This window comes from Mytilus californianus, unplaced genomic scaffold, assembly GCF_021869535.1.
Source record: "Mytilus californianus isolate M0D057914Y unplaced genomic scaffold, xbMytCali1.0.p SCAF_3, whole genome shotgun sequence".
NCBI lineage: Eukaryota > Metazoa > Mollusca > Bivalvia > Mytilida > Mytilidae > Mytilus > Mytilus californianus.
This window is the reverse complement of record NW_026262679.1, coordinates 92205245-92223171: the sequence shown is the minus strand read 5'-3', so window position 1 is coordinate 92223171 and position 17927 is coordinate 92205245. Positions and strand designations below refer to the sequence as shown.

The window sequence follows — 17927 nt, the reverse complement described above, 5'->3', positions numbered from 1 at the left end:
TGATTTAGTATCAGATGTTATCTAGTTCATTAAAATTCTTTAAGAAAGATGTGTTAAATATTAAAATATATTCGTAACCACCCATACATGTAATTTAAATGCTGTAAAATTTTTCACCTTGTTACTAATAAGGCGTCACAATATTGAAATACGTTACAAAAAGTTAAGAATTAAGATGCAATTCAGAAAGTTGATCCTGCAATATAGTATTCAAGATATCATTAGACAATATAAACTGTATGTTGAAGAAAAAAACAGAAAACACGATTGCCAAAAGAAAACGACTGAAATACTAACAGTACTCCCAAAAAATGCATAGAAAACCTGAGGTTGAGCAACCGAACCTCTCCAAACTCTGAAATAGGCACCATTGTAACTTATTCTTTATTTTGATTAAAATGAAATGATATATATGTTGAATGCAATTTCGTTTAATTCACTCAATTTTATTCCACCGCACAATAAGGGGAAGCGAAATAGCAAAATAGATTATTCAGTCCATCACAAATTGTCAGTTTTAACATGTTAGTATGCTAAAAAAATGACTAGAAAATATCAACTGTTATATAAAGTTTGTAAATGAGTGTTTGTATGAGTTCTTTGATGAAAGGAATTTATCGAAAAATTTCTGAAAACTTATAACTTATTTGGTGCGGATAGGGAATTTAAAGAATTGGATATTACTCACGTAACAGTAAAAATGACCACATTTCTGTATGAAGACTAACGCGTGAATATCTTGGAAGACTTATAGATGGAAGCTATTGTGATTTTTAGTTAGTTTAGACACCAGGATAGTCCTTGATGGTAACACGAGCCCAGTCGCCAGATCTTCGATATTGGCATGCAAATATGAATATTCTTTGATTGAAATTGCTGTTATAAGATTTTGAGATAATTTTGAATTTATGAATTGATCTCTCATAAGCTCTGATACTTTGTACGGATCTGGCTATACTTCAGACCTTTTTTTGGTTTTGTAAACTCTTCAACGTTTGTATTATGTTTTGGGTTTTCATATATTTCAGCCTCGAGCATCACTGAAGAGACATGAAATGTAGAAATGCGCATATGTTGCAGTGAAAATTGGTACCGTTAATTTTATAAACTAAAACATTTATTTGCTAGGTGATTGATTGCCGCATATTGTAACCCTGTAAGCACAGTCTTGTTTAGTTGGATGGCATATTCGCAATATTTTGAACATAGATGAACCAATATCATCCCTAATTTTAAACATCAAAACGGAAAGAGTTTATTTGCTGAACAGTTGAGCTGAATTATGTCCCTTGTGACTGCTTTTCGTATTGTTATTGATACAAACTATATTTAAACTAACTACAGTACATTTCTGAAGTATAGTAACTACTTTCTTTATCTAAATGAATACAATACTTTTTTCGTCTATTATTTACTCTTTGGTCTCATTGCATATCAGTAAGAATATCTGAATTTGGACATTACGAACCAAGTTGTTTACTTCTCTTTAAACTAGAACAAAACAGTAGATGAATTTATTTACACGAATATATGTTATCGGTGCATTTAATAAACAGGTGTTTGAATATGGTTAACCGCAAAATAATATTATGATTTGAATAAAATTCTATTTATTTTGCAGGTATATTTATATGTGATTCACTCAAAAGAAATTGTTGTATCCTGTTAAACGATTTCTTTTGTGTTTTTCTCCCTCTTTCATCATAATTCTTATCGAACAATTGAATGAAAATTTGTTACAAATTGTATACATTTTGTTTAAACAAATGATGATTGACAAGAAAAGGGTCACATTTCATTCTCCAAAACAGCGAATTAAAAGGGAATATACGATATAATGGAAACAAATATTTTGACTTGATGGAGAGTTGTCTCATTGGCACTCATACCACATCTTCTTATATCTATGAAATTATATCACTGCAAGTCCACAATTTGCTTTACAAAAAAACACCTAAATTTTGTTTACTGACATGGTATATTTTCTCGATACAAAGTGCTATCTCCTATAGTTCCGATCATTGTTCATATATATATAGTTAAATATTCCTAATGGGCATGAAATGAATAATAAATTATCATTTTGATCAAATAATATCCTATAAGTTTGCATATTACGGGTGCCACCAGTTGAGTATGAACTTCTTACACTTCCGGTGCATTTGAGAGTTTACCTCCTGTTTTTTTTCCTCGACTTATCTGTTTGATATTAAAACAATTCCAAACCATACATGCACATAACCATAGAATAAAGGTGTGATAACATTGGATTCTTCTGTGAAAATGTCTAATATTCGAAACTAGCTATCAATAAAAGAACTTTATTCATCACGTTTGTTAAAGAAAATTTGAAGTGGTCCCTCTGCTTCAATTTCTAGTGAAATATATATCTATATGTGAAGCAGATGTTGTTTTAATGTTGTACTTAATATCAATGGGATATATTAGATGCAAAAACTCGCTGAAATGTGAAAAAACTGAGTGACATGACATGATCAATACATCTGCATGTGAAATTCAAAAACTTGGCAACATCCTTGTTTTTTCTTTTAGAAGTCTTTCTATGAATTTTGTTTCATTTGAATACAAAAGAAATCAAGTTGGTCAGCAGGGGTGCAATAACAGATTTTAGAGTACTGCTTTAGAATTTTATGGAATCCACTTCTAACAGACACCACTAGTTGAGTATACATCATCACAATATTCTTAAAACCAGTTTATGCTGAACAAAGACGTTAACTTGTTTTAGGTCATGAAAAACTACACCGATTCCAACAACAAATACACAAAAGAAGATATCATCAAGATGCTGTAATTATCTACTGACATATTTTTGTTTTATTGATTGATATTTCAACAAACCGTCGATATTCTCTTTCGTACTAGTTGTGTCCCCTTACTGACCGACTTGTGTTTGTACTCATGTACATAACCATCTCAAAGACAAAAGGAACAATGTATTCTTTAATTCCACTTTCAGATATATTAATAATGTCCTGTCACTCACCCAATAACTCACATTTCAGTCAGAGCATACATCTCATATACCCCATTGAACATAAAATAAAGGATAGTACCGAAAGTAGAAGGTCGGCTTCACATCTGAATATTTATCGTGATATTGACACAGACGGTCGACTTCAGATTAGGATCTATAAAAAACGGGATGCTTAAAGTATCCCAATTGTCAACTTTTCATTTCTCACCAGTAACGTACCCTCTCCCCCATCGTACATATCTCTGACTTCATCAACAGGGATGTGCTACTGACACTAAAACTGTCCTGCAGGTTTATCTGGAAGAACTACTGAAATCGACACTACATAGTTTTTACGGACACCAACGCGAATTGGGTTACCGATACGATGTGTGTGTGTCTTAAGTCTCATATGAAATGTTTTCGCGGTCTAAGATCTATAGATACCAGAATAGTCGTTGATCTGTAAATTTACATATTGTGTGTTATTACCTGATGTGACATTTAAACTGATTATGTATTGATTTGCATGACGTGTATTAAATGCATAGTAGGAGACGCTAAGCCTGTCAACGCGCCCGTTCCCGCTCCGTTGCGAGTCAATGCGATTCCCTCTGGTTCTGTGTTATATCTTTATTTGTATATATATACTAGTTGTATATACAGAATGTACACAGCCATGTATCACCATCACTGTTGGTGATCCGATGGATAAATCTGTTGTAGAGTTGTCACTGGTTCAGACGTACTTATATATATATATATATAAATAAGTCTAAATTGAAAACAACGTTCAAACCTATGATTGCGTTGGATAAAAACCGCAATTTTTATACGTGTGCATGCAAACAAATTTCTTGGTAGAGGGGTCTAAATACAGAACAAACAACATTTTCCAAAAGACCAAAAAAGTGAAAAAGTATATTTTAACAAAACGCATTTTACTAACAGGTCGAACAACGGATGTTCTTAAATCCTGCTGACTGCCATTGGCGATTGCCAAATAAACGGATCACATGATGTAACAAAATTGATCTATTTTATTAATTACTCTAAATATATATATATATATATATATATATATATATATATATATATATATATATATATATATAATGAATTAAGCTACGAGATTTTAACATCTTTTTTTTACTGTTGCCTGTAGCATCTAGATAGACTGCTAAATATCGTTCTTCGTATATATCATGAATGATGTAGATTTATAGGTGTAATTTCCAGGCTTGCTGCATGTGGAATCTAAGTTCTTTTGTCAATCCAAATAAAGATGTGTGCATATAAAGCAATGTTGTTTAATGATATCTCTGCTGGAACAACACACTTATTCTTCGTCAAGGGTAAGCAACCTTCTGCTGATAGTACATCGTAGTTTTTAATACGGTGCTGAATGCATGACAGAACAGCTTTGATCTATTCAGATAAAGAGTCCAGTTTTTTTGTTTTGCTCTCGCTTAGCACATTTTATTGAATAGTTCTCAACTGCATCATTGGATACCTGAAGTTCTTTTTGCATTTGATGAGCTTGAAAAGTCGATATTTCCGACCATTTATTACCCAACCAGCGGCCTTTAACCATTCACAACTTCTTCCAAAGAAGATGAAAAACTGACTTTTAAGTAGAATTTGTTTATAAGGGTTTGGATGACATCAACATTAGCAATATTTTCCACCAAAAACAATACCTGATTAATGACCAGTTCACTTTCGATATTCATGAGTTGTCATTGTTCCAGAAATCCCACGATTTGTCCATATAAACGATAGACTGAAAGATTCAATAATTCAATTTCTGCTTTTGACATTTGATATTCAAGTAAATAAATGAAGCACACTACACCATATTTGTTTATAATAAATTATGTCAATACATTCGTCGTTCATTCAAAAGTAAATATTTACTTTTTGGTAATATATGAAATTCTTAATCTCTACATATTGCATTTCTTTGTTTAGGTTAACAAAAACATGTTTATAAGTAACAATCCTTTCTTGAACAAATACTATCTATCTCAGGATATGTATTTTTTCATTTATGTTTTGCGACCTGTTTTTATTGTTAAACTTTATACTGTTATATATTATACGCGATAATATCACATCCTTGATGCCTATTTTCTGTGGTATATATCCCCTATAGAAACGGGTAGATTTGTACTTTAGTACTTAAAATGACAAAGTATTTACAGCGTTTTCCCACGGCTTTTAATATTGCTTTTATTTAACAAATTAGGCATGCAACTTTTGTTTTGAACATTTGGAATAGACAAATATCGTTGGTACTAATGTGACAATACACAGTTACAAAACCAGGTTTAATCCACCATTTTCTACATAAGGAAATGCCTGTGTAACCAAGTCAGGAATATGACAGTTGTTTCCCATTCGTTTGATGTGTTTGAGCTTTTGATTTTGCCATTTGATAAGTGGCTTTTTCATGGGAGAGAGGGATTTATTTGTACAAATATTAGATATATCTGTTAGATTTATAAAAATACCACATAATGGTGAAAATACCAATGATTACATGTAATAGAATTTCATTTAAATTAATCAACCTAAGAGAGGTAACTTTTAATAAAAACATTAAAGTCGACTATTACGTGTTTCTGTAATAAATTCAGCAGGTATCTTCGAGGCTAAAACATTGTGGGTAGTCGAATTTTATCGAGAACATAAAAAGTTGTATGACATTAACAGAACAAGCTAGTACGTTTGAGGTCAACTTTGGCAGAGGAATTTTCATCTCTAGCTTTAGTGTAATTTAAGAAGGGTACCGAAGCACATGTACTTTTCTTTCTTTTGTGCGTGTTATTTTTGTTTTAGAAAATTCAATGAAAATAAACAAACCATTTGGAAAAGAATGTTTTTGTCAAAATGAGGAAATTTGATAAATGCACTGTTGTATTGTTGTCTGTCTGTTTATCTGTTGATCTTTTTCTTTTTTAGCCATGTCTTTGTCAGTTTATTTTCGACTTATGAGTATGAATGTTCCTTTGGTATATTTCTCCTCTATTACTGTTTATTATTTTCTAAAAGTATGGGGTTGGTAAAAATATTTATTGATTCACTCATAGGATCTTTGCGTTGGAAATATACAGATTTATTCTAAAACTCGGTGGCCGAGTGGTCTAAGTAGTTACTACTGTAATCACTAGCCAGTCAACACTGAGGTTGTGAGTTCGAACCCCGCTCGTGCGGGTGCACTCGACTCCAATCTTAATTGACTAGGATTGTCAGTTTTCCTATCGAAGGTCGGTGGTTTTCTCCGGGCGCTCCGGCTTCCTCCACCAATAAAAACTGGCCGCCACGAAATAGCCCAAAAGCGGTGCTTAAAAGTGGCGTTAAAACACCAAAAATCAAATCAAATCAAATCTAAAACCAGTTGTTGACATGATGCCGGTTATGTTCTTCTCGTATAATTTATGATGGCATGATACTAAACCCTTAACGGGAGGGATTACGGTTGATTTTTATATGATGAAGACATACTCTTCCGATCAGTTTAATTGAAGGCTGTGGCTGGCATGTCAGTAACTGCTCATAGTCCTCTGTTAATTTATGTTTATCATTGTCATTTTGCTTAGTGTCTTCTGTTAACTATACTAACATCGGTCTCGGATTTCTTTTAAACTGAGTTTTACTGTGCGTATTGCGGTTTGTTTGTTTGTTCCACAATGGCTAGATGTATAGGGAGAGGGTTGAGATCTCACAAAACATGTTTAACGCATTTATGCACCTGTCCCAAGTTATGAGCCTCTAGCCTTTGTCAGTCTTGTGTGTTTTTAATTTTGGTCATTTATATGTTTCGGAGTTTAGTGTGGCGTCCATTTCGCTGAACTAGTATACATTATTGTTTAATGGCCAGCTGAAGCCTGCCTCCAGGTGTGAGAATTTCTCGCTGCTTTGGAGACCAATTGGTGGCCTTGGTCTGTTTTCTGCTCTTTGGCCGGGCTCTGAGATATGTCATTGTAGAAGAAATGTCTGTCATTCAAGGGGGAAGTTTGCTGCATTGTGCATTGTGTAACCAGGTTCAACTCCTGTCTGTACCAAGTCAACCGCTAATTTCTCCCATCGTCAATTTAAAAGATTTCCCCAAAACTAGACAGTATATATTGATTTCATATGATATAGCTTGAAGTTTAGTATTTGTGATTATTATTTATTCTTAGTGTTCAATTATGGATGTAAAATTCGTATCATGATACTCAAAGCAAACGAAATTCGTAGAAAGAAGGGATATGGTATCTGAATCAAATGAATTGCAGTTCTCCATCTCAATGTAAAAGTGAGGCCTTCACCACGAAGTAAAAGCTCAACTTTAAGTTTAAAAAAAAAGTATTTAAACCTCGACACTACATTGGTAAATGTACTTAATCAGTTCTATTATTGCAGCGTTTGCCTTTTTGTCTGTGTAAGTCATCTTTTTTGGCTTTTATAAATAAGTATGTGAGAACTTGTTTTATACTTTAGTTAAAATTTGGTTTTGAATTAGCTTTTAGTAACTGTGTGGCCTACAACACGAAGTAAAAGCTCAACTTATAATAGTATTTAAACCTCGACAATACATTGTGGGTATTCTTAGATCGGTACGTTTTTTCTTTGTACATTTTGCTTTGTTTTTTTTTTGTTGTTATTTTTTGTGTGTGTCATAACGGATTCTATTACTTTTTTGGTTTTAAAGAAAATTGTAAGCAATATATTAGTAAAACGATCTAATGAGTCAAGCACTTTCCAACTGACAGTTTGTTCTTATATTGTCTTGTTACAACACTGTATCATTAGGGAAGGTTTAAGCGCTCATAAATATGTTAAACCCAGTCACATTCATTATGTGCCTCTCCCTAACTAGGGTTTGTCATTTGTTTGCTGTTTGCCTTATTGGTTTTCTGTTTTTTTTGTTTTAGCATAAATCAGGCCGTTGATTTCCTCTTTCATAGTTTTCACATTTTGTCATGTCGGGGTCTTTTATAGTCTGCTTTACGGTGTCGATTTTGCTCCTTTTTGAAGATCGTACAGTGCCTTATAGTTGTTTACATCCTGTCCTTATGTCTCTGGCGGATAGTTGTCTCAATGGCAACCATACCACAATAAAAACAAAAACAAAACAAAAAAGACTTTTTTATCAACATACGTTTTGAACAATAGATATCATCAAACTATACGTTGCATTAGACTGAACGAATTGTAAATTAATCTAAATGACACTACAAACGAAACAAAAACAATCTGTTGTATTTACATTTCATATTTTATTAGTGTAATCTTGAACAAGCTTAGGTATATAACACACTAGATTTCTCGTAAATGAAACCGAATTCCTTTTTTTTTTATTGTTATCGAGCCGTGCCACATTGATAAACCGTGTGTATTTTTTCAAACGAACAAGTTATCTTAAGTTCTAAACGTGAGGTCGACGAATACGTATGTCTACAAGTGTCATCACAGTCTAGAAAATCCCTTGACATATTCTTACATTCCGTTTGTGCTAATGTTAACTGCTAGGTGAATATCAATATGGAATATACATAGGTTGTACTGCTTTTCAAGTAAAATGACCTTGATAGATTTCATGGAAACAACATAATTTAGCTTTTATTGCTGAGTTTGAATCAAGGTACCTTGTTTTCACTAATAAGCAAAATTACTATCCTTTGTATTGCCAAACTATCTTGGAAATGAAGATATTATCTCTTGGAAATGAAGATATTATCTCTTGGAAGTGAAGATATTATCTCTTGGAAATGAAGATATTATCTTTCTTTTTTTGCGTGTATTTATTTTGAATAAAATATAACGATATATTTACGATGTGTCGGCAAGAAGGGTATAGGTTAAATACCCAAAGTCTTGATAACTACATGTCGGTGGATGACATTTCGGCGAATTAGTAGCGGTAAAATAATTTCATAAATCAGGCCGTTGGTTTTCTCTTTCATATTTTTCACATTTTGTCATGTCGGGGTCTTTTATAGTCTGCTGTACGGTGTCGATTTTGCTCCTTTTTGAAGATCGTACAGTGCCTTATAGTTGTTTACATTCTGTCCTTATGTCTATGGCGGATAGTTGTCTCAATGGCAACCATACCACAATAAAAACAACAACAAAACAAAAAAGACTTTTTTATCAACATACGTTTTGAACAATAGATATCATCAAACTATACGTTGCATTAGACTGAATGAATTGTAAATTAATCAAAATGATACTACAAACGAAAAAAACACAATCTGTTGTATTTACATTTCATATTTTATTAGTGCATTCTTGAACACGTGTAAATGAAACCGAATTGTTATCGAGCCGTGTCACATTGATAAACCGTGTGTATTTTTTCTAACGAACAAATTATATTAAGTTCTAAACGTTAGTTCGACAAATACTTATGTCTACAAGTGTCATGACAGTCTAAAAAATCCCTTGACATATTCTTATATTCCGTTTGTGCGAGTGTTAACTGCTAGGTGAATATCAATATGGAATATCCATAGGTTGTACTGCTTTTCAAGTAAAATGATCGTAATAGATTTCATGGAAACAAATTATAAATTAAATTGCCTTAAACTGAATGAATTGTAAATTAATCTAAATGACACTACAAACGAAATAAAAACAATCTGTTGTATTTACATTTCATATTTTATTAGTGCAATCTTGAACACGTTAACATTATATAACACACTAGATTTCTCATAAATGAAACCGAATTTCTTTTTTTTTAAAAGTTTTTGAGCCGTGTCACATTGATAAACCGTGTGTATTTTTTCAAACGAACAAGTTATCTTAAGTTCCAAACGTTAGGTCGACGAATACTTATGTCTACAAGTGTGTAATGACAGTCTAGAAAATCCCTTGACATATTCCTATTTTACGGTTTTGCTAATGTTAACTGCTAGGTGAATATCAATATGGAATATTCATAGGTTGTACTGCTTTTCAAGTAAAATGATCGTAAGAGATTTCATGGAAACAACATAATGTAGCTTTTATTGCTGAGTTTAAATTAAGGTACATTGTTTTCACTAATAAGCAAAATTACTATCCTTTGTATTGCAATTGAAGATATAATCTTTCTTTTTTTTGCATGTATCTATCTTAAATAAAATATAACGATATATTTACGATGTGTCGGCAAGAAGGGTCTAGGTTAAATACCCAAAGTCTTGATAACTACATGTCGGTGGATGGCAGTTCGGCGAATTAATCAATTTTAGCGAACACAAAAGTATCAATTTAGTTCATTTATGCAGAAGGAAATTTTTCCTTTTTTTTTAACCTATTTACGACATTTTAGTAGAATGCTAATGTCAAAGAACACAATAGTTGAATATCATATTCATCGATCATATACAGCACATTAATTATAAAAATAAGAAGATGATCGCCAATGAGACAACTCGCCACTAAAGACCAAATGACATAGAAGTTAACAACTATAGGTCACCGTACGGCCTTCAACAATAAGTAAAACCCATACCGCATAGTCAGCTATAAGGTCTCAAAATGACAAATGTAAAACAATTCAAACGAGAAAACTAAAGTCCTGATTTATGAACTAAACAATAAACGAAAAGCAAATATGATTTACAGCAACAAACAACAACAACTGCTCCTGACTTGGAACAGGCACATACAGAATGTGGCGGGGTTAAACTAGTTTGCTGGCGCCAATCCCTCCCCTAACCTGCGACAGGGGTGTAACAGTACAACAGAAACTATAAAACTCATTTAAAAAGGGATTAACTTATCAGATCGATACAAAACAGAAAAACATCTAACAAAAAAACAAACCGAACGTGGCAGTGTATTTATACAGCCCCACAACAACAAAAAAGACACTTAATGCAGATCTGAGAGTACTTGCAGTTACTGACAGCTAGTTCGAGGCCAATAACAACTAACAAAAACGTCATTAACAGTCAGAGAAAAACATGACCTTGTACCAAGATACAGGTATCGAGAGATTGTAGAACCGTGAATGTGCATATGTATGTAACAATAACATTTAGTTTGGTTTTAATTTACTGATAACAAAATCAATATATATGTAGGACTCTAAAGTGCGATGGTACTCTAAAGTGCGATGTTCACGCTAAAGTACGATGGTCTACGCTAAAGTGCGATGGTATCAGACGCTAAAGTGCGATGGTTGTTTGTTTTTTTTAAATGCGATCAGATATCCCGCTAAAGTCCGATGGTGTAACGGGAATGTAGTTCAGGCAATGGTTTTCTTTTATTGCTGAGTTCCTGTTACATTTTCGTTTATTGTTTTATTTATACATCAAGCCGTAGTCTTTCTCTTTTGAATTGTTTTACGCTGGTCATTGTATAACCCTATATAGCTTGTTATGCGGCATGGGCCAAGGTTTTACGTTGACGGCCGTATGATTATTAGTTGCATACATGCACGACATTTTGGGTTAGATAGATAGTTCATACTACATCTTCTTATTTTTATTTAAAGTACGATAGTTGTCCAAAAAGTGTAATGGTTATATTGCAGTATAGTTAGTATATCCGGAATTTAGTGGAAGTCGTTTTTGGTATATGTCATATTTGCTGTTGGTTTGTTGTTTTGTTTTTAAATCAGGTTGCTATTTTTCTCGTTTGAATTGTTTTACACTTGTTGTTTTGAGGCCCATTGTTCTTTACAAAACAATATGCTGTGTAAGACAATGCTCCGCGTTAAAGATCATACTTTAACCTAAAATATTACATACATCAGTACCATTAGGTCGTGGATAGAGAGTTGTCGTATTGGCAATCATATATTATGATGATATCTGTTCGTTAGGTTGCTGTCTAGTTGACGTATATTCATTATTTAACATAAATAACAAAAAACCATATTAAATTTTTTTATAGAATTATTCAATTAGAAAGTAAAAAAGAAGACTTTCTTTGGCACCCCACCAAAAATGTTCCAGATTGTGATCATTTGTTTCTCTCTTCTTTCTTTTCTTTTCAAAAAAAATCCTTAATCTGGACAAACATTATCGTCATAATGCTGTTTAACGTTGCCGACGTTGATACCTTTGCGGAAAAAACGCACTTTAGCGTGTTCAAATGAATAGCACAGTCCATCGCACTTAATCGTATCAAACCATCGCACTTTAGCGTGACTATCGCGTTTTAGCGTCCCCATCGCACTTTAGAGTCCTACATATATACCAATAAAAACAATATTCAAAGATCTAATTACAGCGTTGAATTGGTAACATTTTAGAATGAGTTTATTTAAAGGATCAATAGGTTTACCCGGATCGTATCTAAATTTCCGTGCTCGGTAAACAACATCTCCGTAAAAATTATGATGTGCTATCCCGTTTGAAAGATTTCTACAGTACAGCTAAACTTGTTAGCCTGAACACTTATTAGAACCAAAAGTGTTCCGTTTTACAAAATTGTTTAGGCTTAACATTTACATACCAACAGATCCGTACCTAATTGGATCCTAATATTGATTGATTTTTGGTGTTTAACACCACTTTCTACACTCTTGGCTATATCGTAGATTCTTAATTTTTGTTGGAGTTGGAAGCCGGAGAGAACCACCGACCTTCGGCAGGAAACTGGCATTCCTAGTCAATTATGATCGGAGTCGAACTCACCTTGTCACGAGAGGGTTTGAACTTACAACCTAAATGTTGACATGTAAGTGATCACTGCAGATGTAATACTTAGACCACTCGACCTACGAGTTCCCTAGCTGGATCTTAATGCATTCCCTCTTAAATTTCGACAATAGAATTGCAGTAAAGACCTTTTAACAGTTTGTCTCTCGATTAACGGAATCCGTCACGTATTGCACCTTCCGTTCTTTGATTTATTTAACAACATGTATCCTCATGTTAAACAAAACAAACATAAGTGTTGATTAACTACGTGTGCTTGTACAATTTGTAATGGAAACACTCGACCAGAATCAGACCACTGCGTGCCTTTAAGTTTGGTTAATTGTTTGTTTCTTGCTTAACGTTTCCTATAAGTTCTGCTGTTCAGCAAACTGTGACAACTTGAAGTCATTTTTCTGTAACCCTATAACTACATTTTAGGTAGGCGTTAATATAACTGCATGTTTGGTAGACGGCCATTACACTGCATGTTTGGAACACGTAGGCGTTAATTTAATTGCATGTTTGGTGGGCGTTAGTTTACATGCATGTTTGGTAGGCGTTGATTTAAAATGCTTCTTTCTCCATTGATTAACTGCTTCCGTATTCATGTTTTACTGGTTTGTTTTATGACCATAATGATTATAAAGTTGTGCTAGTTAATACAGGTGTGCATGTTTGCACAGGGATAGTTGATGTTTATCTTTTAAAGTAATGTTTAAAATTCTGAAGAATTCGCAAAGTGTCTTCAATAAACTCCGTTTCACTTCTTTCACATTCGCTTGGTGTTGATATTTTTTATCCAAACATATATCGCCCTCAATTTGCATGAAATATTTGTCACTGGACATTAAGCAAACAACAATCAATCAAACAAATCAATAACTTGTGTTATGTCTAGTGAATATTTTATCCTTGCGCTTACTAAATCAAACAAGTTCATGTTTTCATAATTTTATTTCAATCATAATGATATAAAAAGTACAAAAGTAAAAACGTAAAATGTCTTTGGTTAAGCTTATACCAAACGGTCATAAATTATTCAAATATTTACAAGCAGATTCACAATGTTATATTGTCTATGTTCAACATCTGACCATGCAAGTCAGGAACTTCTCGTATATTTACCCCAATAAGGGTTAGTACTTATAATATATGGAATGAGATCGATTTTAACTATATATATACACTAATATCACAAGTCTTGGCACTGGTATTCATGGTAAAGAAAGCACAACTGGCATTTTGATATGATATAACATGATAACATTTACAATGATATATTTGTTTTTCTTCAAAAGTACGTGTATTTATGATATTTGGTTTTGAATTGCACATTCCCTGAGAAAATGTTGGTCCCTCCACTTACTTTTGGTCTTAATCACAGATCTGAAAAATATGAATGCAATATTAAAACACAGAAAGAATAAGTTCACCTGCAAATTCAATTTTTCAATATTCATGTTTTTTTTAGCGCCTTCCTGTAATATTCAGTACTATCTTTAGTTTTTTTCTCGGTCTGTTCAACTGCATTACGGTTGATTATTTCTAGAAGAAAAATGTTTTTTAAACTATTTTTTTTTTATTTTATGCGGTCGTTTTTTTCCCACAAACATCTATTTGTGCAGCTTTATATGGTCAAAGACCTTCCTGGTTTTATGTCTTTTACAAAAAATTCTTTGTGTCTGTTATAATTAATCAGCTCAAAGAATAGCAAAAGATATTATTTTCCTATAATCTTACCTTCACAGACACTGTTTACGAAATCATCTTTCAGAAGGGCAACATCGTCATATGATGAAACCTTGATTACGTGACTTCCAACAGGTTCGCTTGCAATTTTCCGTAGAACATTAACGTCAACATTTCCAATACTGACAACGTACACCTCAATTCCTTGTGACTTTGCCTCCGCAGCCTCTTCGAAAACAAAATTCAATTTTTCAGTCTCCTCGTCAACAAATAAGACTGCGATTTTTCTGGCTTCTGTTCTGCCACCATGAGATTCCTTAAAGCCATGCTTTCTCATATTGTGAAGAATTGGTCCCATTCCTTGGAATTCTATGCTATTTATGGCGCCCATAAGTTCATCTTTCTGAATGTAGTCATCTAAATGAATATCATGTTCATGACAATTTCGTGACATAATTCCAACTCGTATGCCATCGCCATCATTCATATTGAATTCGTCAGTGATTTCAGTAATGAAATTGTAGACAATTTTCGAGCGTGCTGTTCCTGTTGCAGCAGAGTCGAAACAGAACATCATATCAGCAATTCCTTTTAGTCCACATGCTGGCTGATCCATCAGTGGAAGTGGTGCTTCTGTAATGCTTTCAACTACAATTAAAAAAATACAAGTCTTCAGTGATATGGTCGATCTAAATGCATGTGTACGACGAATTTTGCATAGGCTTATAAAATGAAGAGAATATTCGATCTTAAGAAATGAAATCTGTAATGCTTGAAACTTTAAAAAAAAAGAACCATAAATAATCAATATAATGTTTATTTTAATCAGGAATTCTTATATATTTGCTCACATTAATCAAAATAGACCTGACAATGGTATTCACTGGTAAAATGTATAAAAAAAGTTTCTGCATAGTTGATCATGTAAAACACTAAAACATTTGCACAAAAAAATAAGGTTTAATGGAAAAACCCACTGAACAGGATGAATTTTCAAATGAAATATAGATGTAATTTACGTAGATGTATTCATTTACTTACCAGTACAGGCTTTAATGGCCAGAGTTTCCCGAATAGAGTCCAACATATTGTATTTATCAACATCGTAAACGAAATGTTCTGAAGGTTTGCTCCCTATATCAATAAGTTCGTTCATATCGAATTTATTTCCAACACCTATTGCAAACAAATACACTCCTTGACTCTTCAGCTTTTCAGCTTCTTCTTTTGTTTTTTCTTTGTTAGCAGATGCGCCATCAGTAAGAACAACACCTATATGTGCTACGCCTGGTCTAGCATTTTTGAATCCCCTTGTCCTCAATTTTTTTAGTGCATCTCCAGTATATGTGCTTCCCGAAAGGTATGGAACCTTAAGAACAGCTTGCTTTAATTGATCTTTTGTGTTGTAACTGTCGAAACGAATGAAGGGTCTATAAAAGTGAGAGAAAGCTGAAACGGCTACTCGGGTGTGATTTGGAGCAATTGTAAACATATCAATGATGTCACTGATAAATTGGAGTTGTATCTTATAATCCACCTGCCAAATACTTGATGAAGAGTCAAGAAGGAAGAATACATCTGCAGGTTTCCCATTATTGCCTACAAAGTTTTAAATATACGTGTAATAATTAAAATATTTAATATTTTGTTATCTGTATTGCAAAAATATAGAATGAAAAATAAATTCTACAAGAAATAAGACAAACAGCTACTTCCAACTTAATTAATACGTTCAAATTTGAACATAATGAAGACATTATTCAAGAGAGGTTAATTCTGTTTGAATTGCAAAACATCCGGAAACATGCATTAGATTCCGCTCGTTACATGTTTGAGTTATAAAAAAAAATAGTCAATTTCCAGAGGTTTTCTTCGTAATCTTTAGTCAGTTCTTTTCCTTGTATAAGTTAAATAATGACACATCAAAATTGGCATCATAAATAATCACTGGAAAAGTCAACTTAGTTCGTCTTTCATTGACAGTGTTGATATAGAATTCCATAATTTATCGTGATGTTTTTTATGTGTTAATTTCAAAATCTTTCCATAAACATACATTATTTTTGTGGAAATACTATTCATTCATTGCAAAGGTCAGTGATTGTTTACAGCCATTCGTATATTTAATAAATATAATTTCAATTATTCCAAACACATATGAATACTTACATTTACTCTGTAATGAACCGTCTAAATTTATCTTCGGTGCAGCAAGAACACCACTAAGTATCTGAAATAGATTTTCAAACGTTTTTATATCTGCATGACCTTCAAATATTATCTTTTTCAACTAAATTTTTGCATAAGTTACTGTAGGATATAGTCCACGTAGTGTTATTATTTATTGAAATAGAACATTAAATCTTATATAATTATATATTATATTAATTCATATATAAGAAAATATAAAAATAATTTTATAGAGAAATTATTTTGATAGCAACATTAATTAAAAAAGAAATTAAAATTCCTCTAAACATTAAAACTTACCACTAGTAAACATATCATCAAGTTTTCCATCTTCAATTTTCTATTTATTTAACAGTATTTTCGTTGTACGAATTGAAGGTTGTCAATGATTGCAATTGCACTTACTGCAGTTTATATACCTGTCAATTTATATAATGTTAATAGGGAATGTCATTAGAAAGAGGGCGGCGCTTAGTAATTTAATTTCATTCACCAAATTTTCCATATATGGAAGACGTTTCCGGATGAGTTATAAGGAGTTTGACCCGTTCTTGACATAATTACTTTCATCTTCCAACCAATCTTAACATAATCACTGGAGCAAGAATTTTAGAAATGCATACTTTCAAATCCAATCACTTGAGAAATTTACTATCCCCACACGTTAATATCTATTTTTATATTATACTTCTTTATCTAATAGATTTTTTTTCTTAAATTCATATTGAGTGGAATGTCGGAATGTATAGTATGATAACACGAAAAAACAGTTATGTGGTTACACTCCCAAGTTTGATAATTATGTGGTGTATTTATTATCATTTATGATACGGAGAGTTCCAAGGTGGAGGTTTTAGTACCATGAACAAGAATTTTGAAAGATTTATACATTAGTTAAATTCCACAGTAGCTTTTTAACAGAGTAAACAGTCTGCTTAAGTATATGTTTATCGTATCTGTTTCCCATATTTACGAATACTACAATATAAAATATGTAACGGTGTGTGTTTAATACAATATGATTATGATATTCTAAACTGTCAAATGGTTTAATGGTAGTCATTGAACTCATACTGAAGAAACAGTAGATTATGAAAAATGCATTCATGTTGTACCACATTCTTATTGATATTTTTAATTTTGCAGTCACACCCGTCTTGTATTATTTATTCAAAATTAAGATATTTATATATTTACGTCGAAAGAATCAAAATATGAGAATTTAATTGAACCATTGATGAAACAACTCATTAGAAGACCTCAGGCAAAATCAGTTAAAATTATTTATGCCTATAAAGCAATCGAAACCATTTGCTCAGTCTTAAGTCCTAAGCCGTTTCGGCACAATTTTTCTGACTTTTTGCATGTTTTGACATGCAAAAAAGAGGCGAAAGATACCAAAGGGAAATTCAAACTCATAAGTCGAACATAAAATGACA

The 17927-nt window shown here is 32.6% G+C and overlaps 1 protein-coding gene across 1 annotated transcript; it reads right to left on the bottom strand.

Annotated features, from left to right (window-relative positions):
• Nucleotides 1–13544: 13544 nt before the first annotated feature.
• Nucleotides 13545–16893, bottom strand: LOC127735438 (cartilage matrix protein-like). The gene is made up of 5 exons (XM_052245598.1): nt 16789–16893; nt 16468–16528; nt 15340–15897; nt 14350–14946; nt 13545–13995 (listed from the first exon to the last, which is right to left on the bottom strand). Exons 1-5 carry the CDS (start codon nt 16816–16818, stop codon nt 13988–13990), a joined length of 1254 nt encoding a protein of 417 aa, XP_052101558.1. The 5' UTR covers nt 16819–16893; the 3' UTR covers nt 13545–13987.
• Between the last annotated feature and the right edge of the window lie 1034 nt (nt 16894–17927).